Genomic DNA, 25976 nt, shown 5'->3' on the forward strand with positions numbered 1-25976 from the left:
TGTTGGGAAGATCCCCTGGAGGAGACCATGGCAATCCACTCCAATATTCTTGCCTGGAGAATGTCATGGTCAGGGGAACCTAGCAGACCACAGTCCATAAGGTTGCAAAGAGTCAGTCACAACTGAAGCAACTTAGCACACATGCACACATACTTATGTCATGACTGGGGGTGGCTGGGTGAAGGGTATGGGGACCTTCCTGTACCTTGCTTTGCAACTTCCTGGGAATCTATACTTCAAAAATAAAAGAGTTAAATCAAGGGAATCACTCACACACAAACACACACACACACACACACACACACAGACTCATGCTAAATTCCAGGGCTTCTCAAACTTCTCTCCATCCAAGAGGATGGGGGTGGGGTACCCAGACAGGAGCAGAGCTGAAATAGAGATTCTGTTTTATCTTAAACACGGAAATCCTTCATTCCTTTATAACAATTGTTTACATTTAATTTTTGAAAAAAAAATTTCTTCCAAATACTTGGGAAACACTGATACTCTGGGAAGGCACACAGCACATATGCTGAGGTTTCACATACCCTCCGGTATGCTGACCTTAACCCGGTTTGAGAAGCACAAACATAAACTTCTCACACGTATAGTATGCAGTTAATCCTCTAATTGACCTCTTTCACAAGCCAATATGCATAGTCAAATATGTACATAAATACTCTTATTTCTGACATTATTTTCTTATCCTTCTTTTGCCTTGACTGAGTCTGTGGCGGGGTGGTGTGCCCTTCAAATTGTTTGTGGACCAAAGTAGGTATGAAAATAAATTTTAAAAGTACAAACAACTATTCCAGTCTTGTCCTCCTCACTTTACTAACACAGTAGATGAGGAGTGAGCTGAGATGGCACCTGTTTTAGAAGTACCTGTGTAGAAGTCAGAGTGGAATTGGGAGTTGAGAGTTATTTCATGTGCTTTTGTGTTCAGTAGGAGAGATCTAACATACAAATCAAGTAGTAAAAGAAAGGTAAGGAACTGAAAAACAAAGTTACTTTTATATCCAAAACGATTTGCTAGAAGACAAGGACAAATGAAATTTTAATTTAATTTCAAAAGGGGATCATGAACAATTTCATTCCTGGGTTTCTGCTATTTTGCTAAGGAATATACTTCTTTAATGTTCTAATACAATGCTCAGGGAAATTTTGCTTAAACACCTTTTAACCCATTACATCTTTTGTTAGAAATTATAGCTTATCTGTTGGCTGACTATGGCATTTCTATGGAAATTACTAGAGAAAGATTCAGTCACACCGTGTACTAACAACTAAGAAGAAACACGGTTTGTTAAAACAAGCAAAAAGCAAATTATGTTGTTGTATAAGCGTCAAACTCCACATGTCAGAAGATATAGAAACAGGGCTGCACTTAAACCACAGAGAAAGGCAGCTGGCACTGGTTCCCCTTTTCCTGAAAAGGAATGTAAAGGAAGATTCCACAATTGCCACGAGGACAGTATAAGAAATGAAGTAAATGTAAGAATAATTAAGTCAGCAGTTCAGAAATCTTCACCATGTGTTACCTCATTCGTGCTGATAATAAGCTGGGACCAGCTATTCCACTCTGGGCATTTGTCTCTGTTTTCAAAGGTGACATGCTTGGAGTTCCAGCAACAGTGTTCATGGTTAAACCAGATTCCTGATGTGCATATACCTTCTTTTAAGTCTGTCATCCAGTGAGCAGAGATGTCTATCAAGCCAGCTAGGGAACCTGATTTGAGGGAAGGGAAGGAAAGGTTACAGTTGTGAGAGAAAATAAGGAAAAAGGAATCACAATAATGGACAAGTATATACATTCTCATTCTGTCTGCAACCTCCTTTGCAACCTGATTGTCTGCTTGCTTCTTACCTATTATCTCTAATAGATTTTATCTGTTTCGAATGCCTGTTCAAGAGGGGAAAAAAGCATTGTCTGCACTAAACACTGTGTCTGCAGAATTTCTAGAATTCTTAGAAAGAGAATTTCTAGAATTCTTAGAAACTTAGAAGAGAGCAAAGTGGTTGGGTTGGGGGTGTGGAGTGAGTGGATTTGACTTTTAGCTGCCTCACCTGGCAAAGACTCTGCTTCTGAGAGTTGATGAAGACTGATCCATAAAGAGTGTCAAGTTTATTAAAGATTGTTTTATTCTCACTTTATAGATAAGACAGAAAATGTGAACTGCCCATGTTGAAGAATATTATATGACATGTATTTGAGATGGCTTGATGGGGGCAGCTGATGAAGATTATAAGAAGGGCTCAGTCTTGATACTGATTTGGCACCAGGAACGAGGGAATTTGAGCAATGGCAAAAGCATTCTAGGCTAAGGGAACGGAATTTATAAAAGCACAAATTGTGATGTACATGGGAGATGAGATGAAGCTATAGGCAGGCTGAAGCCTTCTGAGCCTAGGGCATGAACTTTGGTTTTCTTAGTGAGATGAAGCAAAAAATATTTTATATAGATCATTCCTCAAAGAAAATTATGAGAATGAATGAGGATTCATGCACTATGGCTAATAGACTGATAGGGTTAAGATAGTTATAATACTTTCAATTCTGGCCTTCTCATCATTTCTGTTATCCAGATGAAGAAACACTGGAATAAAGAAATTAAATGGTCTAGAATCATGCTTTAAGGAAATAGCAAAGACATCATAAAATTCACAGCCCCTGAATTCCCACACTGTTCCTGCATTCAGACACACTGCTTCTATTGTTGCCCTCCAATGCTTAAAAACAAAATACCCTGTGTGTATGAAGGGAAGAAAAATATTCACTGACCACCTAGTGACAAGACATACATTAAAAAGTTGAGGATATTACGCCTATGTTCCAACAGGCTGGAGGCCATGCCGTGTGTATGTTTTGGTAGGTGCTAAGAGTGTTAATACAGGTTATTTACACACTTGAACAACCTAGTCAAATCTGACAAACTGTTTAAACCTACTCTCAGCCACTCCAGCCCCCATCGTCTCTTCCCTATTGCACTTATTGCCTGAATTCAGAAAACTAAGTGATGTTAAAGAGTTTGGCTAATTCTCTGGTTGTTTCATGTGTGTATGTCTTATTCTACCTAACCCTGGTACCCTGCATCCTCTCTTCCCTTCTACGTCTCCCTCTTCTTTTCCCAGTTGGCTCTTTCTTCCCTGGTTATGAATTTTAGCATGTTTCCCCTACCCTAAAGAATGCAGTGCTTCCATTTGTCCATGCTATCGTTTCATGCTTCTGTCCCTTCTCTCCTTCCAATGAATACCCAGTAGCTCCAGAACTTCTACAGTGATTGCCTCCCCTTGAAATCTGGCTCCTGGGACTACCTGGTGGTTCAGTGGTTAGGACTTGGTGCTTTCACTGCCAGGGCCCAGGTTCAATCCCTGGTCTGGGAGCTAAGTCGGGCAGGCCACTAGGTGCAGCCAAAAGAAAAAAAAAAATCTGGCTACTAATATTTATCTAAGATTTTTTTCAAGGTCACTTGTATCCTGCTAACTGCTAAACTATATAACCCCTTCTCAGCCCCCTTCCTTCTCTTCAGCCTCTGTGTAATATTTGACATTAGAGCTCACTCAGTCTATTATGAGCCAGCTCTAAACTGTCCAGACCATATTCTCGCTTCTGTATGAGACAGAGAATGGGCAGCATTAACACCCTAGACCATGGGTTGGCAAAACTATGGCCTGAGGGTCAAATCCACCTCTGTGTTTTTAAATAAACCTTTTCTTGGTCACAGTCCAGCTTGTGTGTGTACCTACTATCTATGGCTACATTTGTGCTATAGAGACCATTTGGCCCACAAATCCTAAAATATTTAGTCTGGCCCTTTATAGAAAAAACTTGCTGACCCCTGGCCCAGAAATAATCTTTGAAAACTCTGCTATGAATGAGCAGTTTCTCATTTGCTGTGATCTTCCTTTCTTTTTTTTTTTTTTTTTTAGCAAATGGACCTGCAGAGATTTAACTGACGTAGAAAACACAGGATTGTCACCAGATTTGGCTGTAACACACGAGTTGTTACCAAAGCACACAGAATGAATCAAATAACAAACCGGATTTACTATGTGGTAGCCTGATGTCGCAAAAGTATCTGGGGGTAAACAAGCCTACTGGATCTTAGTTTCCTATCCCATGACAAAGAAATGAGGGGTGGGATGGTGGAGAGTTAGTTTCTATGCATTGGAGAGGCAAGGGTAATGCCACAGCGTTCAAGAAAAATGGGGGTGTTTTATGTAAACAATGTGGCACATGGTGAACATCCCCTGCATGTCCCCCCAAGGAGCCCACTGATGGGAGACGGGGCTGCAGGGTGCTATGACAGAATGGCAGCAGCTCCCACTAGCTGCTGTGATCATTTTATACTCCACAGCTCATGAATTATCTCTAAGTAACAGCAGCTTGTGAACAACTGGGTGCTGTGCTGAGTGCTATATATGTTGTACTTCATTCAATTCTCACAGCAAATTTGCAAAATAGGTACTCTTATTATCCCTATTTTACAAGTCAGTAAACTAAAGCTTTCAAGGGTTAAGAAACCTGCCTAAAGTCACAAAACTAGCAATTGGTGGGGCTGGGATTCAAATTCAAGAAGCCACAAACTAGAGCCTGTGCTGTTAACTACGATTCCATCCCAACCACCTCCTGATTTCCCACCTAACTTCTATTTAGCTCATTATTCCCAGTCTTCCGAGGCCCATTTTTTTTTAATGCCACGAGGATATAAATCTCAGCACTTCTGCCTGGTATTCTTGGTTTTCTGCTTCCGCCACAGGAAGGGAAGTCTGCTTAGGGACCTGTTTTGAAGCTGTATTGCATAGCAAGTATACTATTCCTAGATAGACCATATAGTTGGAGTGGCTTAGGAGCTTGATGGAGAAGACAGGAAAAGGTAGTACCATCCCAGTCCTCAACCACCATGAAAGAATAAGAGTGTAGGCCCCTTAAGGGTATGAGCCATGTCCTACATATTTTACCCCTAAATGAAGAGAGAAGATGTTTAAGAAGTAACTACAAAAATCTTTCAAGAAGTCCTCTTCTACATCTTCTTTCCTAAATCCCATGTGAAAGAAAGCAAAAGTTTTAGTCACTCAGTCATGTCTGACTCTTTTGCAACCCCATGGACTATAGCCCGCCAGGCTCCTCTGTCCATAGGATTCTCCAGGCAAGAATACTGGAGTGGGTAGCCATGCCCGCCTCCAGGGGATCTTCCTGACCCAGGGATCGAACCCAGGTCTCTTACATTGGAGGCAGATTCTTTACCCATGTGGTATATGTTAAAAAAACAATTGGGAATTCCCTGGTGGTCCAGTAGTTAGGACTTGATGCTTCCCCTGCAAGGGCATGGGTTCAATCCCTGGTCAGAGATCAAGATCCTGCCAGTCACAGAGTTGCTCCCACCCCTCCCCCCAAAAAAATGAAAACAAAAAAAAAATCCTATCTCGAACAGAAAGGTTCTTCCTCAAGATAAGCTTCAAAAGTCAGGGCTAACAGCACCTTAAAATGGATATAATATTTTATAGTATACAAATGCACTTAAATGCATTTCCTTATTTAATCTCATTTATTTAATGAAGGAGATGAGGTATCAGTACCTCTTTACAGTTAAGGTCATCAAGCTTCCAAAAGGTCCATGAGTGATTTCTTTCATGTAGGAAAACAGCAAAGCACAGCATTCGATTCAGTTCATGACTTGGGGGACGGGCACACCACAATTTTAGGAAATCTGTTTAGAAAGTTAACATGGTTTACCATACCTGATAAAAGCCCAATAAGTAGCATCAACAACCAGCCAGAAAAAGCATCGCTCACACTGTGAATTAAGGCCCATGTTGATTCTTTGCTTTTGTTGGTAATCTAGGGAGAAATGAGAAAACATTGATAGATTTTACACACACCCTTGCTTTTTCACATCAAAATGTGCAATAAAGAAACACAAAGACAAACCTATTCATTAGGAGACCAATTTAGAGTTACTTCTCAAGTCTTTGGCTGAACCAAAGTCACCAAGAACTTTGAGGTTTATTAAACCTTGTTTTACCAAACCCCACCTTCATCTCCAGTATTGCAATGCCTGCAAGTACCTTATTCAAGGCTTCCCTATTTAGCAGCTAATTTCTTTTATTTTTAATAAGGCCTTTGTCTTTTATTTATTATTTCTGGCTGCACTGGGTCTCCGTTGTTGCACATGGGCTTTCTTTAGTTGTGATGAGCAGGGGCTACTTTTGTTGTAGTGTGCAAGCTTCTCACTGCGGTGGCTTCTCTTGTTGCAGAGTACAGACTCTAGGCATACAGGCTCCATAGTTATGGCACATGCACTGAGTTGCCCCATGACACGTGGGATCTTATTGCAGCAGGGATCAAACCCATGTCCCCTGCATTGGCTGGCGGATACTTAACCACTGGACCACCAGAGAAGCCTTCTAGAGATTTTTTTGTTGTTGTTGTTGGCTGTGCTAGGTCTTCGCTGCTGCTTAGGTTTTCCTCTAGTTGCGGAGAGCAGGGACTACTCTCTAGTTGTGCTGAATGGACTTCTCACTGAGGTGGCTTCTCTTGTCCTGGATTATGGGCTGTATGGTGCTTGGGCTTCAACAGTTGCAGCACGTGGGCTCAGCAGTTGCAGTTCCCAGGCTCTAGAGCACAGTCTCAACAGTTGTGGCACACAGACTGATGGGCTTATTAGTTCAGTTGCTCCTTGGCTCATGGGATCTTCCTGGATGAGAGATTGAATGCATGTCTCCTGCATCGGCAGGCAGATTCTTTACCACTGAGCCACCAGGGAAGCCCCTTAGCTGCTAATTTCTTATAACATCAACCTGTTTTGCTTACTGCAGTGGTCTCCTTCTGGCCTGGACATCAGATAGTCCTAAAATGGTCTCTTGACTCACAGAAAATAGTCTGATTGTTTTTCAAAGAATACATAAATATGGGCTTATTTGAGTGGTGACAATACAATCTGAAGTTTACTACATGGGGCTGTAATTCAGGTCAGGCAAATTCTAAGACTTGATACCACAAACCCCTAACTGTACAGTGATTGTAGTTCCTAAATGATATTAGGGATGATCTCTTTCATTTTCAAAAACCTGCTGGGAATATCTGCAGCTATCAAGAGGTACAGAAATGTTTACCTTTTTAGGCCCTAGCCTTGTCAATTTAGCTCTTCAGTGCTCACATTTCAAAACCAAGCATTCTGACAACTTTGGCATTAGTACTTCCCCTTTCTCTGCCTCTATTTCTTATCTTTGAAACTGAAAGTTAGCTGCCCCATCTTGATCTGCAGCTACATCACGAGTAATAAATTATTGTGTGCTGTACTGTGTTTAGTTGCTCAGTCATGTTTGACTCTTTGCAACCCCATGGACTGTAGCCCGCCATGCTCCTCTGTCCGTGGGGTTCTCCAAGCAAGAACACTGTAGGGGGTTGCCATTTCCTCCTCCAGGGGATCTTCCCAACCCAGGGATCTAACATGTGCCTCCTGCATCTCCTGCATTAGCAGGCAGATGTTAAAAGCACTTTAAAATTTCATTTAGACTTATGACTTTAAGTTTCCAATTGAAATGCTGAAAGTAGATGAGGTGACACTTTTCCCTGACAGTGTTTCCATTCAGATGATGAACAGCTAATGCTTAAAAAAGGTCTCCTTTGAACATTTGATAAACACATTTCAATTGATTCTGAATTATTATTATTTGATATAATGTGTCTCAGATGCAACCATATTGATACAATGGGAAATGTACTCCTGTCATTTCACAGGTGGTTTTCACAATCTGAGTAACATGTTGAAAAAGCAAATGATGACGAACTAAACTCTTAATTATATAGAGAAAAAGATTCTAAGGCTATAAAACTATATTTTAAAGTGTGCCTGATGAATTAATATAATAGAAAGAATACATGGATATGTTCCCAAATAGCAGGAATCTTATTAAAAAAAACAAAATGTTTTATAAAGATCACCTTTTTGAGTTAGGAGAAGAAAACTCAGTGGGATTATCACAAATCTAAGGATTACAAAGAAACTTCTCAAAACCTGTACCTGGGACAATCCTGGGCTCAGGTGGTCATGAGAAAAGCAGTTAGGAGCCGGGAAAGGAATGAAAAGTGACCTGAACCTGACGGCTCAGGAGATTCACTCAGGTCTGAGAGGAGGAAACCAGGAACTCAGGAGAAAATGGAGTCAACTTAAAAAGCAAATTTTAAATTTGGACTCAAAGCAGAAAACAAAAAGAAAAAAACTAATCATACCTACTGTTGGTTGAAGACATGTTCGCCATTGAATCAGGATGATGGGGGCTGAATAAGCTCTCCACATGCTCCTGACTCAGACTAGAAATTGTGATTCCCTGATTTAAATGATATTCAGCAGTAAGTTAAAGGCAAATAACCTTGGTGGGCTGCTCTGAGAAGTTTTCACAGTACTTTGAAAAGACAAAAGTATGGAGGTTCTCTTGTCATATTCAAAACAAAACTGAGCCATAGCTCTAAGTACTTCTATTAACTATCATACTAAATTAATGTCATTGATTTGAATTTGATTGGTCTTGCAGTTTTTAGTTCAGTGCATAAATGTGCTTTGGTTTTATACTTGTAAAAGAGCTATAATCACAGGTTTATCCTGTAAGCTTCAGTAAACACTCTTTTTCTTTAAAGAGAGTCCACTTACTTTTCTTAGTTGTAAAAATTCTGCTTCAAGGGAAAACCATAAAGAAGGATGAGATGGGGAAGAAAGATTTTGAAATTTATTTTGGTCCCTCCCACCAACTGTTTTCACCTTTCTACATAGGCATTTACACCCAATGATCCTTTTCAACCACTCACTATAGGAAGATAAATCATCATTAAATATAAATTATTTTCAAGATGCCTTAAAAATAAAAATAAAATAAAACCCTACATGGCCAACAGAAAATAAATTCAGCCACATCCAGGGCAGAGGGTTATATATGGAAAGAATATATATTTTCAACTTCTCCTGATGTTTCCTAACACTCAGCTCACAAAGCATCTTTTGTCTTACCTCTCGGTGCCTATCCCGGTCTCGAGACTTCTCTCTCACCCAATCAATTGTATTGAAATCATCATAGGTCCCCACACCAGGGATTGGCTCCTCCAAGAAGTCCATCATCCTATTTGAAGAACCTATTCCTCCACCACTGTATGACCTATTCTCTGGATTGAACAGAAAGAAGACATTAGTAATACAGACACTTTGGACATTTTTAATACCTCCTTTTTGAGCACCAGGTGAGCCCTTAAACTATCAGATGACTACAGTTAGGGTATGTTGATAAAGCAGGATGATCACCTGGCAGGAACATCCTTCACATTCAAAGGTTTCTGTGGTTTAGGCACAAAACAATGAGCATCTCAAGGCAGTGTGAATGGAAAGGGACAGATGAGAACGACGGTACAAAAGGAGAACTGACAGTTGAAATACAGGGTAAAAGGATGTATGAAACAAAAGACAAGAGCTTGGAGCAGTTTAGATATTTCAGTTTATGTTTTGGGAGGAAGACAAAAGGGTCAAAGGTTTTTGCAGACAAATTACATCAGAAACCATTTTATTAATACATTTACAAGGCAGTAATTCAATCCTCAGAAGTGGCTTTTGCCTGAGGAGGGACTCCAAAGAAAGCATGTGGGTCTCTTCCAGAGTTAAGCTGGCTGGAATGTACATATTTCACTTCCATGGATATAAGACTTTGATCCTTGATGTCATGAGCCTGTGGAAACTTTTACTGAGTATTCCAGGACAGTCTAAGATTTCCAAGTAGAGATTTAAAGAAAAGTGCATGGCTCAGAAATGACAGGTCCCTCCCTGATCCTTCAACTGAAAGAAACATATCCATTTGGCCAACAATCACATTTACCTGCTTCGTTTTTAGCACTTCTACTATAATAACTTAGGCAAATGCTTTATCTTCCTTTCTAGACCAGAAGCTCTTTGAGGGTAGCCCTATCTCTGATTCACCATTGCCTTCTCCAGTGTCTAGCACACAGCCACAGCCCAGTAAATATCAGGTGAGCCCAAGTTTGTTTGATGAACTGTTGGGATGAGGGAGGAGTATTTAAACTCAGAAGTGACACTTACACAAGGTTACTTAGTATTACTTAACAAACTTCTTTACAAGATTTCCACAATCCTCTGGTAGAACAAAATTTCACTATTAAACACAAAATGTAAAACTGTATTCAGGAATGCATGCAAATGCACACTGAGGAAAAATGCAGAGTAACGCCATCAATGAACTCAACTAGCCACAGCTCACATTTGCAACACCAACCTTGGCAGGGACAAAGCTATATCCAGACTGTCTGATGATAAGTTCCTCTGCAGAGGCTAAAGTGGGCCCAAGTTGACCTCGTCTCCCCCCAGCTACATCCTCAACTAACAGACAATTTGAGCACTTTCAAAGGACAAGTTTGAATTAACACCCAAGTTGCACCTGGTTTACAAATTCTAAGTCTTCCAAATACCTAGTTCAGCATACCTTTCACAAACAAGGCACAGCTGAAAGGAAAAGCTCTGCAGAATCCAAATCACAGTAAGAGTGGGGGTGAGGTGGGGGGGGGGGAGTGGAGGAGGTGAACAAGTTAATCTTAAAACCCCTAACCAAAGTCCTTTCCGTATCTTCAAGCGTACCTGACCATGAAATGGTTGTCTGCTGAATCACCAGCTCAGCATTTCCTATCATGTCAGTGGCATGCTGATAAAGATGAATGCTGGTGTGTTGTCTGAGAGATTGGAGGGAAACAGCCAGCTGGGAAGGAGGGCAGAAAGGGGCTGGAGTATGTGGGGCAGGAGGGAACCAAGCTCTTTGAATTCTCAAGACAAATGCTGACATGAACACAGGACACCAACCAACCAGAAACTGACTTTTTCAAGCAGGTTAATGCTTCAATTCAATTTGCTCTGGTTTAAGTGTGCTCCTTTCAGGAGAAATTTTCAAAGGATTTTGTGAAACTGATTTTTAAAAAGCTTCTACTAGATATCTAATGTTACACTAGGTATCAAATGAGGCCCCCAGTTCAAAGGATATTAAGACAAAATGAAGATCTGCAACAGCTTCCTAACAGGAAAGAAAAAATCCTATTACATCACTGGGTAACATGAGTACTGAATCATCCTTCTTTGTAGATAGTCTATTATAAACGCAAATTGTCAGGCAGCTCGGAAAGAGCAGGCAATGATTAGAATCCGACAACAGACTGCTTGTGATTCTCCAGACCCCCTTCTCCCTGGGGTCATGCTTTGGTCCTTGGCCAGGCTCAAGCCTGCTTACCTTCAATCACAGCTTTCTTTTTTTCTGCCTCAAAGAAGAAATAACCTTGGCAGCCCGCATTTCCTCATTTAGGTTGAGGAGCTTTTACAGAAGGAGCCCCGGTCTGAACTGCTTTAGAAGGGCACTTGCTGTATTCTCTGCCTTTCACAGGAACAAACACCACCTAAAGAACCACCAATGTTCCCTGGCGGTCAGAATGTGATGTCACTGTTGGAATCACGTGACCAGACCCTTGGACCAGCCTTGGAGAAAGAAGATTTTTAACTAAGCACAGAAGCCTTAAAGATGTAGTCTCATCTAAACAAATGCCATCAAACCAGAGGCAGTCAGGTCAGTTCAGAAAACTGGGATTCAGACAAATTTAAGGTTTTCAGAAACCATTTAGCAGAAAATCTAAGAAGGCAAAGTATAAATATCAGAAAGCATTTAAAATTACAGGGATCTTAAATATTTTAAAAGGGGGGAGGGAAAGAGAGACAGGCAAATATGGAAAGGTTTTTTTTTTTAATGCACTGGATACCAATAACAGATAAAAATCTCACTAGAGTAACAAGCTAAATTAGTGAAATGAATGAAAGATGCCAGACACAAGAGAGCACATAACATGATTTTATTCATGTAAGTTCAAAGGCAGACAAACCTAAGTTATATGGTTTTAGGATACCCATGTAAGTGACTACATTATAAGGGGAAACAAGAAAATGCCAAAAGTAAAGATAGTAGCTGACTAGGGAGAGAGGGGAGTCACCTTCTGGATGGAGCACATGGTGAGGGTTTGGCTTTGGGAAGCTGGCAATTTTTCTTAATCTGGGCAGGGGTTACCTGAGTATTCACATTATGATTATTCTTTAAATTGTATACACATAGCTTATGTCTTTCTATAGAGAAAATTATGAAAAACTGAACCACATATGACCTTAGCATACAAAGTCAGGTCTTTAATACCTCCTAGTAACTTCGAAACTCAGAAAGCAGTCAAGAAAATAAGTTGTTTCTTAGCAGTAGTACTCTACCTAGAAAGCAGTATCAAGTCTGATCTCATTAATCCAACCTGGGTAAAAGTAGATATTTCAGCCACGAAAATTAATTCACTAGTACATCTGCAATGTTTTAAAGACTTTCCCTTCTCTGGTCCTATTCTGAAGGCTACTGTTCAGCAAGTCTTAATGAACTGTGCAATAAGCAAAAGGCTAATGCAGTAAAGAAGAATTAAATTGCCATCTCTACATATAGGTAACACTGAGGTAACACTGATATATCGCAAAGTTGTTAAGAGAGTAAATCTTAAGCGTTCTCATCATACGGAGAAAACTTTTTCTTTTCTTCTTTCTTTTCCTTTTATTGTATCTATATGAGATGGGCTTCCCTGGTGGCTCAGAGGGTAAAGAATCTGCCTGCAATGCAGGTGGACCCAAGTCTGATCCTTGGGTTGGGAAGATCCCCTGGAGAAGGGAATGGCTACCCATTCCAGTATTCTTGCCTGGAGAATCTCATGGACAGAGGAGCCTGGTGGGCTACAGTCCATGGGGTCACAAAGAGTCAGACACAACTTGGCGACTAAACAACAACAACATGAGAAGATGGATGTTAGTCGAACTCATTGTAGTAATCATTTCACAATGTATGTAAATCAAAGCATCCTGATTTATACCTTAAACTTATGCAGTGATGTATGTCAATTTTTTCTCAACAGAACAGGAGAAAAAGAAAATTGCCATCTCCTAACCACCTAAGTGAATGCACAGAACAGCCACTGTTAAACATTAATCTAGTCGGTGTGCTCCAATAATCAGACCTAAATATAGTGTTTCAAAATGTTGTGATTACTCTCATCAATTCTTAAGGCCTGATGCATCCTAAAATATCAATATAACAAAATCTTAGGAAATGTGAGGCACTTCATGGAACCTACATGCTTTTGGTCCAGTCCATCACTATGACAGTATCTCAGTTCTTGATGAACTAACCTAGCACTAACAAGGAGTAAAATGAAGCGGCAACTGATGGTATTGTGGCAAAAAACTAACAAGTTTAAAAAGCAAAAGCTATGACTCAAATGTGACTGTATTGTACAATTATACTTTTAGAAAAGTATGTATTTCTTACTTAAAGAGGATGACAGGGCCAACCTCACAAGCCTCCTTCAAAATTATCTTTACTAAATGGGATTCTATGTGTAGTATCTGAAGACCACTACAGAATATATTCACTTATACTAAGATTTGCATTACCTTATTAGATTATTTTACACTTTAACATACTAGTTTTTGGTACTTAAAAAATGTATAGATCTTCAATGTACAGTAACTGGATTGCATAGCTAGTACCATGTCAATAACTTCTGGTGAAATTTCATGTGTTTTTCAAATGCTCCATCAGTGCTTCTGTGGAGGAACTATTTTATTCCATGTAAATTTACCTCTTTTGAAAACCAGAGGACTGACAGCTATGACACAGTCCTCCTACTAAAATGAGATTTAATTACAATTCAGATTAAGAAATGAGGCACTGGATTTGCAGCAACGTGGTTGGATCTAGATATTATCATACTAAGTGAAGTAATGCAGAGAAAGACAAATGTTGTATGATACCACTTATATGCAGAATCTAAAAAAATGATACAAATGTACTTATTTACAAAATAGAAACAGACTCATAGACATATAAAACAAACTTACAGTTACTAAAGAGGAAGGAAAGGGAGATAAATTAGGAGTTTGGGATTAGCAGAAGCACACAACTATATATAAAATAGATACCCAACAAGGACCTACTGTATAGCATAGGAAACTAATACTCAATATTTTGTAATAACCTATAAGGGAAAAGAATATGAAAAGGAATATAGATATATTTAGTGTATATATATACACACATATACATACACACACTAAAACTACAATGAGAATTGTTGTATTCAATTTTTGGCTGTAACTTATGCAATTGCTTTTTGTGATTTTTAGAAAAGGAGGCACCTGTGTTACTTTATTACTATAAAATTTTCCTAACCAACATTTGGTGAATTTTACTAGTCAGTCTACCTCACATTTTGTTTGAGTCTAAATTGTTTTAAGTTATGTTTACAGTATGTTTTTATCCTTTAATTTGGTGGCTGCATTAAAATTCTCTCCAAAAAAAAAAAAAAATTCTCTCCCATCCTCCCCAAAATGTATAAATGAATCACTCTACTGTATACCAGAAATTAACACAATATCATAAATCAACTATACTTCAATTAAAAAAATAAATGAGGCAATGGTATTCAGAATTTGACATTATATTTCTTTTACTCTCTTCTACCCCACTATTCCCTTCTCTGCCAAAGGTGTAATCTCTAGCACATGTTCCTTTATACAGGCTGTCAGGTGTAGGTCAATTACTATGAGTAACAGAAAGAAATGCTTACCAATTTTAATGTATCCTATGATAAAACCACAACGATAAAGTTAATATTTGGGGACAGAGTTATTTTTGTGGAGCACAGATCTGATCAGATCATTTTCTGTTTCTAATATGTTAGTTGTTCCTACAACAGTTTTTAAAACTTTCAACACAGGAAGACCACTTAATGGGGATTTGACACCAGTATGGACTAGAAATTAGAAGATATTCATCATAGTTTTTAGAATAGGAAAAAATACTTTAAGTGTAAAATAAGGATGATGACAATGATACTACTACTTTTTAAGGTTTTATCAATGAGAGGGATGAAACTGTACTCTTTCACAGAGGTATCTATATATGACTTGATGACAAATAGCTTAAGCTGTGGGTCTTATTCCACATCCAATTGGTCTGTTTTCTTAGCATTTTTTTTACTTAGTAGAAAGAAATATTAAATTCATAAAACTAAGTTATCAAGAACGAGTGTAGAAATGATTCCATTCCAGATCAACTACTGAGGTACAAATAGAGTAGCAAAATGCAAAAAGCTTTCCAAAAAACAGTGGATTAAGACTTAAGCTTCTTTAGATAAACAAGGACCTACTGTATAATGCAGGGAACTATAGTCAATATCTTGTAATAACCTATAAGGGAAAATATTAATAATCTGAAAAAGTATATATAATCGGAATCACTTTGCTGTACAACCAGAAATACTGTAAATCAACTATACTTCAATTTAAAAACAGGGAGATTTTTTAAAAAAGTTAATCTTCTGGTGTGTAAATACTCTGCCAAGAAAAAAAGCAAAATTAAACAACAGCTCTAAATACCAAGATTGGGGTCCTTCAGTTCAGTTCAGTTCAGTCACTCAGTCATGTCCAACTCTTTGCGACCCCATGAATCGCAGCACGCCAGGCCTCCCTACGGTCACAAACTCCCGGAGTTTACTCAAACTCATGCCCATCGAGTCGGTGATGTCATCCAGCCATCTCATCCTCTGTAGTCCCCTTCTCCTCCTGCCCCCAATCCCTCCAAGCATCAGGGTCTTTTCAAATGAGTCAGTTCTTTGCATCAAGTGGTCAAAGTATTGGAGTTTCAGCTTCAGCATCAGTCCTTCCAGTGAACACCCAGGACTTATCTCCTTCAGGATGGACTGGTTGGACCTCCTTGCAGTCCAAGGGACTCTCGAGAGTCTTCTCTAACACCACAGTTCAAAAGCATCAATTTTTCGGCACTCAGCTTTCTTCACAGTCCAACTCTCGCATCCATACATGACCGCTGGAAAAACCATAGCCTTGACCAGACGGACCTTTGTTGGCAAAGTAATGTCTCTGCTTTTTAATATGCTATCTAGGTTGGTTATAACTTTCCTTCCAAGGAGTAAGCATCTTTCAATTTCATGGCTGCAGTCACCATCTGCAGTGATTTTGGAGTCCAAAAAAATAGAGTCTGACACACTGTCTCCCCATCTATTTCCCATGAGGTGATGGGACCAGATGCCATGATCTTAGTTTTCTGAATGTTAAGATTTAAGCCAACTTTTTCACTCTCCCCTTTCACTTTCATCAAGAGGCTTTTTAGTTCCTCTTCACTTTCTGCCATAAGGGTGGTGTCATCTGCATATATGAGGTTATTGATATTTCTCCCAGCAATCTTGATTCCAGCTTGTGCTTCTTCCAGCCCAGCATTTCTCACGATGTACTCTGCATATAAGTTAAATAAGCAGGGTGACAATATACAGCCTTGACATACTCCTTTTCCTATTTGGAACCTGTCTGTTGTCCCATGTCCAGCTCTAACTGTTGCTTGCTGACCTGCATACAGATTTCTCAAGAGGCAGGTAAGGTGGTCTGGTATTCCCATCTCTTTCAGAAGTTTCCACAGTTTATTGTGATCCACACAGTCAAAGGCTTTGGCATAGTCAGTAAGGCAGAAATAGATGTTTTTCTGGAACTCTCTTGCTTTTTCAATGATACAGCAGATATTGGCAATTTGATCTCTGGTTCCTCTGCCTTTTCTAAAACCAGCTTGAACATCTGGAAGTTCTCAGTTCACATATTGCTGAAGCTTGGCTTGGAGAACTTTGAGCATTACTTTACTAGCGTGTGAGATGAGTGAAATTGTGCAGTAGTCTGAGCATTCTTTGGGATTGCCTTTCTTAGGGATTGCAATGAAAACGGATCTTATCCAGTCCTGTGGCCACTGCTGAGTTTTCCAAATTTGCTGGCATATTGAGTGCAGCACTTTCACAGCATCATCTTTCAGGATTTGAAATAGCTCAATTGGAATTCCATCACATCCACTAGCTTTGTTCATAGTGATGCTTTCTAAGGCCCACTTGACTTCACATTCCAGGATATCTGGCTCTAGGTGAGTGATCACACCATTGTGATTATCTGGGTCGTGAAGATCTTTTTTGTACAATTCTTCTGTGTATTCTTGCCACCTCTTCTTAATATCTTCTGCTTCTGTGAGGTCCATACCATTTCTGTCCTTTATTGAGCCCATTTTTGCATGAAATGTTCCCTTGGTATCTCTAATTTTCTTGAAGAGATCTCTAGTCTTTCCCATTCTGTTGTTTTCCTCTATTTCTTTGCACTGATTGCTGAGGAAGGCTTTCTTATCTCTCCTGGCTACTCTTTGGAACTTAGGCAAGTCTATATTCTTGTGTCTACACACACAAAGGTAAAACTTAGATAAGTTTTGAAGGCATAGTGTGCCGTTCAACATAAGTTATATGAGAAATGGTTTTAATGCTCTAGCAGGAAAATGATTCAAATTAAAGTACCTCTGGATCTCAAATGATAAAAGAAAGGTCCCCTAAAGCTTATCTGCTTTGCTTGAGTCTGGGACAAAAATGGACAAAAAACTAGTCAGAAAAAAAAGTCAACCTTGAAACAGCTTTCCTGGTGAGGTATAAAAACTTAATTAATGGGTGTTTAAAAGCACATGGCTGAATGAGGATGCATATAAATGAATGTATTTTGCTCATTTCCCTTTATGGAAACCACTTTCTAATATTTTCTAAAAATCACATGATGCTTAAAACTAGAAAACCCCTTAAGATACAGGAAAATAAATTCCAATTTGAGAATTAATGTTTATTTCAATCTCTAACCAATATGCCATTAGAAATTTCCTGGGGGAGTTGAACAGTAACTGATTAAGTGAATTAGTTAAACACTAACAGAAACACAAGGGGAAAGAGGATAGAAAGAAACCTTGTGCACCCTGACATACTGCTTTAGTGAGAACCACACTGCATGTGGGCTCACTTATTGGCAGCTGCCTAGAGAAAGAAATAAGCACACAGAGAAATGGAGCAGGGCTATTGGTATGCATCAGAGGACTTGGAAAATAGTTCCATTTTTAGAATATATTTCAGTTTTTACAGGGATATTTTGTATTTTTGCAAAGCTAAAAGCACATATACAAAAACAGTCAACATTCTACCAAGCACACATCAGCAGATATTCATCCTGTGATTTTTTTTTTTTAATTTTTTTATTAGTTGGAGGCTAATTACTTCACAACATTTCAGTGGGTTTTGTCATACATTGATATGAATCAGCCATAGATTTACACTTATTCCCCATCCCGATCCCCCTTCCCATCTCCCTCTCCACCCGACTCCTCTGGGTCTTCCCAGTGCACCAGACTGGAGCCCCTTATACAGAGTGAAGTAAGTCATCCTGTGATTTTTAAAATTGTACCTTCATTCAACAGCAAGTACAAGAGTTTATTATGAGCCACTTCTCACTTTCCTATCTGCACCCCTTTCCCTTCTTGTACTGGTTCATCTCTTCCAGATCTCCCAACAATCCATGAACTCTTTCACATTGCATTCACCTCTATGTTTGAGAATATATTACAGTTGAAGCCTGAGTAATTAATCAACATTTTTAGGACCCTTCTATCAATTTGTGCCTCCATTTTGCTTTCCCACTAACCCATACCCACCAGTTGAAAAGCAAATATTAGTGAAGCAGCCCTCTCATCAAAGCCCTGGAGAGTGTCACAGGACTATATCATGCTTTAATATACTATCTTAGTTTGGCTCCTAGGGCACTTATTCAGGGTGACTATTTCCATTGATTGGGCTTCCCAGGTGGTACTAGTGGTAAAGTAACTTAGCAGGCACGCATTCCATTGATACATATCTGTAAAGCCATACTGGTTGTTACATAGTGAAATACCTCACTTTGTGAGTAGCTGTAGAGAGATAACTACTCTTTCCTAAGGACTCTCTTCCCCCACAACCATCCCCCAGAGGCTCCTGAACTTTCCCATGATGCAGCAGCTGGAACACCAAGAGGCTCCGGGACATTCAACCTGTCGGCTCGGTGCCTGTGTTGTTCTGACGGTCACCCCTGCACCCATTTAAGGACTGACTGCTGAGAGCTGGGCTTCCCAGGTGGCGCTAGCAGTAAAGAACCCACCTGCCTAATGCAGGAGACGTAAGAGACACAAGTTCAATCAGGTGTTGAGAGAGGTGGGCATCAGAACTGCAACAACAGTAACAAATACGTATGTGCTATTAAAATAAAGTTTGAGGGTTACAAGAAGTATACAGGAAGATGGGGCATGGCAGAAAGGGACAGGAAAAAAAGGCTTTTGAGATAAGCATTTATCTAGATTCTAATACCACCTTCAGACTCCATGGCTCCCATTGGATACAGCTCTGTCCCCACAGGATTGTAGACATTTGCTTGATGGTGTATCTTTTAAGCTTTCTGTTCCCAGCCATCTGTTGTAATCTAGAAGTTCCCCCACCCAACTCACTTTCATTACCAGTGGAGCTAGGGTGCTAACTGCCAGAGTTACCAGTGTTTGGAAAAACAACTTGAGGAGCATGGTTTGGTACCACTGTACAAAATGAATGCAGAAACGGAATTAGAGGGGCTAGGTTTGACAGCATTGCTGAGAGGGTTGTCCATATAAAGAAAATAGCCCTCTGCTCCCTTACTTGCTCTTCATCCCTTCCTTCTCAACTTTATACTTTACAAGGGACTGACAAGAGGACTGGGAAATGTAATGGGTAGGGAGATCTTGCTCTAAGAAGTACATTCCATACCAGAGTATTGAGAAACCCTTTGGCTAGCACAAGCCTATGTAATTACTTATACTTACTATTTTAGAAGCAGCAACTCACCAGTTCTGTACTGAGCCTACATTGGTTTCTCTCTATTAATCTCCAAAAGGAAGCTGGGGAAAAGAGATTAGCAATCATTCTTTGGCAGGGCGAAAAACTTCAAGAGAGGAAATAGCAAGTAGGAGATTCTTCCCAAACTCATAGGAATAGTGTGATGTTATGGACAAAAAAATTAATTAGGACTTCCAGTGGTTAAGACCCCATGCTGCTAATGCAGGGGGCACAGGTTTGATCCCTAGTCAGGGAACTAAGATCCCACATGGTATATGGAACGCCCAAACCAAACAAAAATGAGTTAAGCACACACACATATAATCTAGGAATTGCCCTTAAACACCTGGACCTGCGTACACCAACATATGCATGTTATTCACTGCAGCACTGGGAACAACGAAAGAGTCCAGTAACTGGGGAATAGCACAAGGAAAGAAGCAGACTGATGTGTACTGAAATAGAAAAACCTCCCAAACTTACTATGTGAAAAAAGCTATTTTAAAATAATAAGTAGATTTTTAAAAATTAATTGTGTATCTCTGTGTTAACTGGATAGAAAAAGAATTGAAAGGGTCATAACTGAATTATTTCAAAGGGTTATCACTGGAGTGGGAAGTTGGCAGTGAGGGGGAGGACTTTCACATGTTATATACATGTGCATTGTTTGAATCTCTAACAGTGAGGTGTGTTTATGTGTGTTTCTAAAAAGAAAAATAACAATAATGCAGCTAGAAGATTAGAAACAGGACATCGCGAAGGACAGACTTCTATTGTGAGAGGAAGACCATTGGGGTATTTGTAAACAAAACAGGCGACAGGTTTCAGACAACACCAGGAGAAATGTACCACAAAGAAGATGGCTTACTAAATTTTTTAAATGAAAGTCAATGGGAAAAATAGTCTTCGTGATCAGGCCCGTTGTCCAGCAGTAAGAAGATACAGATTCTAAGACTAGCTCCATAACTCAGTAATTTTGTCACCCTGAGCAACTGCCTTCATCTCTGTGGCTTTATGGTTCCCCATCTGTAAAATGAGGGTGTATTAACATGTATGATTTTTACAGTCCTTTCCCACCCGCATACTCATTATTTTAGCAACAACTATTTGTGGATCATTCATACATTGTGCTAAATGACTTTTGAGAAGACCTTAGCTTTGAAGAATTTCAAAGGTATTTTGATTGCATAGTTAGAGAATACTCTTCTGGCAAGATCATAAAATGGTACTAATCTTGGAAAAGAAAGATTCAGCTCAGCAGTGAAGGAGGGCACACCTGGGACCAAATGCATCTGGTCTACGGCTAATCAGAGCTATACCAACATGGTTACCAAATCTCTGGGGAACCCGATAGCCACAGACCCCAGAAACACTCACCACAACACTCCCGAAACATCAGAGTAACCCTTTCCTCTACCCTAGAATGTCATAAACTGGAACAAAGTGCGGTTCAAAAGAATCCACTCAGGATTTATCAGAGGTCAAATGTTTGTCCTCTAATTTTCTTCTTTCAAGAGGGGACCAAAGCAGTGTAACTAATTAGAAAATAAATGGGGAGCTTCCAGATTCAACCCTTGCAAGTAAAAAGCTCAGTTGTCTTGCTGTTCACTTGAAACTAATACAACACTGTAAGTTAACTATACTTCAGTTAAAATAAATAAATAAAAAAGAAGCTGTCACTCCTATTTGAACAAGAAAAGGCTAGAAAAAACTGAAAAATTAGTAACTTTTCCAGGACTCACCAGAGAATTATAAGGTTGCAAGGGAAATTCCAACCCCCAAATCTGAAGAGACAGGCTTATCTGAAAAGACACCGAGAAAGATCTGCTTACCTGGCCACTTAAATGGCAATTCTGACTAATTTCTGAAGGCTGAGTGTGGACTTACATGAGAATAAGAAACTTCTGAGCCTATACTTTGGTGTTCTCAAAGAAAGACCTCCTCCAGACTCTGATCAGAAGCTAAGAGTTATCATTGTGAAATAGGCCAAACAGGTCATTCTAACAAAAGCCTATGCTCCAGGGGGAAATACTTTGCTTGAGACTTATCCCAGGTGGGGGAAGGGTATTCTTCCCTCTCCAGCCCCACTCCATCCTCCTAATCTCACCTAAGGGAAAAAAAAGCCAAGTCAGAGGTCTGGGCTTCCTGGAAATGGGTTGGAAATGCTGACAGGAGTAGGGGGCAGGGAAAACAAAATGTTATACCACTGGATTATATTTTGTGAAGGTCAAATACAAAACACAGGTCCAAAAGACACTGTGATTTAATCAGAAAATTGTAAAAATAACCTATTCCCCCATACCGTACCACTATACCAATAGGGCTCCTGTATACTGGCTCAGAAGGTAAAGAATCCAGCAGCAATGCAGGAGACCTGTGTTCCATCCCTGGGTTGGGAAGATCCCCTGGAGAAGGGAATGGCAACCCCCTCCAGTATTCTTGCCTGGGAAATCCCATAGACAGAGGAGCCTGGCAGGCTACACTCCATGGGATCACAAAGAGTTGGACACGACTGAGTGGCTAATGATTTCACTTTCATACTTAATAACAGTGAATTATAGCTGCAAGATACAGAATGGGAGTTGTGCTTAAGGAAACTCAGTCAAGAGAGGAGACAAAAACAAGGACACGAGAGAGATTTAGCCTCCTAGCACCAATGATTACACCAAACATTAAACACAGCCCAACTTCTAGCCAGTTTAACATAAATCTTAACACAAGAGAATTAAACTAGAAACCTACAGAAAAATAGCTGGAAAATGCCAAAATACCTGGAAATTAAGCAACACACTTCCATATAACCCATGGGTTAAAGAGCTCTCAAGATGACTTTTCAAACATTCTGAAGTGAAAATGAAAATACAACATAACAAAATTTGTGGGATACAGCAAAAGCAGTCCTTAGAAATTTATAGTATTAAATGTATATATTAGAAAAGAAGATCTAAAATCAAAAGATCTGACCCTCACCAAAGAAGACATACAGATGGCAAATAACAAATGAAAAGATGCTCATCATCATTTGTCATTAGGGTAATGCAAATTAACAATGAGATCCCACTGCACACCTATTAGAATGGCTAAAATCTAAAACACTGACAATACCAACTGCTTGCAAGGATGTGGAGTTACAGGAACTATCAACCATTGTTGACGGGGAAACAAAATGGCACAGCCACTTTAGAAGACAGTTTCGCAATTTCTCATAAAACTAAAAAGTTTTATCACATAATCCAGAAATCACACACCCATATATTTACCCAACTGACTTGAAAACTTATGCCTATGGGCAAGCTCGCACACAGATATTTGTAGCAGCTTTAGTGAAAACTGTTAAAAGTTGTAAGAAACCAAGATGTTATGCAGTAGGTAGGTGAATGAATAGACTAACTGTGGTATATCTGGACAATGGAATATTATTCAGCAATGAAAAGGAATGAGCTATCAATCTACACAAAGACATAGAAGAGCCTTAAATGCATATTGCTAAATGAAAGAAGCCAATCTGAAAAGTCTACACACTGTATGATTCCGTTTATAAAGAAATTCTCAAAGTGTTAGTCACTCAGTTGTATCCGACTCTTTGAGACCCCCATGGACTATAGCCCACCAGGCTCCTCTGTCCATGTTACTTTCCAGGCAAGAATACTGGAGTGGGTAGCCTATCCCTTCTCCAGGGGATCTTCCTGACCCAGGGATCAAACCCATGTCTCCTGCACTGCAGGCAGATTCTTTACTGGCTGAGCCACCCAGGAAGCCCAAAGATATCCTAGAAAAGACAAATTTATGAAGATGAAAATGGATTGATGGTTGCCAGGGGCTCAGAAGGAAGGACATTAAATAGGTAAGACACTGGATTTCTCAGGGCAGTGAAACTATTCTGCATGATACTATAATAGTATATACATGTCACCATATACTTGTCAAAATCTATAGAGCTTTACAGCACAAATAGTGAACCTTAATGTATGCAATTAAAAAAAAAATCCCAGGATGGAATGCACTAAGTGACAAAAGAATCTAATTATATTACAAATTTGTGAAGCAGCCTCACTAAAAGGGGTAAAAGAAAAAGATGCTGACCCAAGTAACTAGAAATGAATGGAGTTTTTAAAACTAAAGGCAAAAGGAATTTTGTATAAGTGCTTTATTCTAGTTGATAAAGTAGTTTCCCATGAAGGATATGGGTTAACAATTTGAAATCCACACATGTACACTGGAAATGAACAGTTAAAAATTGGATGGTGGATGGTGAGAGCCATGTTTCTCACTACCTTAAGGGGAAGGTTACAGACAAGTAAGGGAAGAAGGCAAGAATGAACCATGTGTTAATGGATTAGAATTAGAGACATCAGTATGATCTCATGTTTAGCTTAATATAGATGCAGATAGTTAAATATGTAGGTCAGTATACACATATATTTGTATTTCCTTACTGAGAGGGCCTAGAATCAACAACACCCCAATAGATAAAAGCACACTGAAGGCCCAGATCTTGGTTTCTAACACCAACCTCCACTGAAAGGAACCAGGGCTCCTTGGAGAAATAGCTGATTCTAGGACTGAGTCAGGAAATACATAACATGGGCCTGGAGTATGTTGTAGTACCAGGAAGTAAGTAAGTGCTCAAGAAACCTCCATAGTGACAGGGGTATGTCAAAGGGAAACAGAGCCAACTAAAAGAGCTTTGAATGCCCAGCTAGAAACATTTGAATAAAATAAATAATAATAGATTATAGTCCAAAGTATTAAACAAATGAGTCCCTACTGTTATAAATAAGTGATTGAATAAATAACTGGGAGAGAATAGAGAAATCTCTAATGAAGAACAATTCCAAATAGTATCTTTAGATACTTCATCCACAAGGAGGTAGAGAATAACTTCCTTATTCTTAAGTGTCAGCTATGCAGTAACTTCCTTCCAAAGAACACATTTCAAAAGGATGAAAAAAGTATAATTTCACAGTCAAAAAAATTGATAAATACTGCCTCAGCCAAGTGATCAAGGTGAACATCAGCAGTCATGAGCCATACTGACGGCATATACCTTTGATGTGAATGTGGTAAGAAAGACATTTTACCTCTAGTCTTCTCCCCCAAGCCTCAGTCTAATTATGAAAAAAACATCAAACTAATCCCAGTTGAGCAACAATATACAAACACCTGGCCAGTACTCCTCAAAACTGTCACGATCACCAAAAAGAAAGAAAGTCTAAGAAACCATCACAGCCAAGAGGGGCCCAAGGAGACACAATGATGAAATGTAATGTTGTATCCTGGATGGGACACTGGGTAAAAACTCAGTAGATCCAAATAAAACATATACTTAAGACAACAATATAAACATATAAATGGGGGAGAGATTACAGGGTGTACATTCTAGAATCTGACCAGGTATTTTCCCATTAAGGAAACTTTAAAGCTTTTAAATCCTGTGGACCATCACCATACACCTCATTTTATGGGTTCAGCATATAAAACAAGTGAGGTTTATGGCTCCACAGAGCTTCTGATATCAGTCACTCTTTTTTCAAGCTCAAAAAGCAGCAATAACAATTGCCATTCTCCTAGGCTAAGTGTTTAAAAAATCTGCCTGCATTGCAAGAGACATGGGTTTGATCCCTGGGTCAGGAAGATCCCCTGGAGAAGGGAATGGCAAATTATTCCAGTATTCTTGCCTGGAGGATCCCATGGACAGAGGAGCCTGGTGGGCTACAGTCCATGGGGTTGCAGAGAGTCGGACACGACTGAGTGACTAACACTACTACTACTGCTACTTCTGCTGCTGCTGCTACTACTATTACTAGGCTAAGTGTTTAGGGAAGTTTGAATATCTTGAGGGTGATGGATCCCAAATTCCGTTTCCTTCTCCTTCTCATACCATGCACACAAATTGCTTGAGTCAGTTTGGGAGAGCCTAACTGAGATGATGATGGTAGGTTTCTCCATTCTGTTTTTCATTTGTGTGTGTGTGTGTGTGTGTGTGTGTGTGTTTTTACAGCAGGGCAGAAGAAGCAGAACTGTTTCACAACTTCCATGGTGTATTTCACGCACTGTCATATTTTTCCTTTTAAAAGAGTTTTTTTCCCTTCCCTGGGACATCAGGAGCTTATGCTGAGGCTGGCAGCGGTGGTCTGGGCATGTGCTCACATGCGAGGGAGAAATGGCCTGCCTA

The 25976-nt window shown here is 39.6% G+C and overlaps 1 protein-coding gene across 2 annotated transcripts in view; it reads right to left on the reverse strand.

The window, feature by feature from the left end:
* Positions 1 to 25976, reverse strand: part of CLCN5 (chloride voltage-gated channel 5) — a 189582-nt gene that overhangs the window by 19537 nt on the left and 144069 nt on the right. Inside the window, exons 1-4 of one of the 2 annotated variants that reach the window (XM_043895349.1) lie at positions 11272 to 11506; positions 9006 to 9157; positions 5740 to 5839; positions 1539 to 1726 (exon numbers count right to left, since the gene is read on the reverse strand). In XM_043895349.1, the coding sequence (XP_043751284.1) occupies positions 1539 to 1726; positions 5740 to 5839; positions 9006 to 9113 (396 nt within the window). In that variant the 5' untranslated portion in view covers positions 9114 to 9157; positions 11272 to 11506. Of the gene's footprint in view, positions 1 to 1538; positions 1727 to 5739; positions 5840 to 9005; positions 9158 to 11271; positions 11507 to 25976 lie in introns of those variants that run through there. The other variant, XM_043895347.1, reaches the window with a different exon arrangement.

This window comes from Cervus elaphus, chromosome X, assembly GCF_910594005.1.
Source record: "Cervus elaphus chromosome X, mCerEla1.1, whole genome shotgun sequence".
Taxonomy (NCBI): domain Eukaryota; kingdom Metazoa; phylum Chordata; class Mammalia; order Artiodactyla; family Cervidae; genus Cervus; species Cervus elaphus.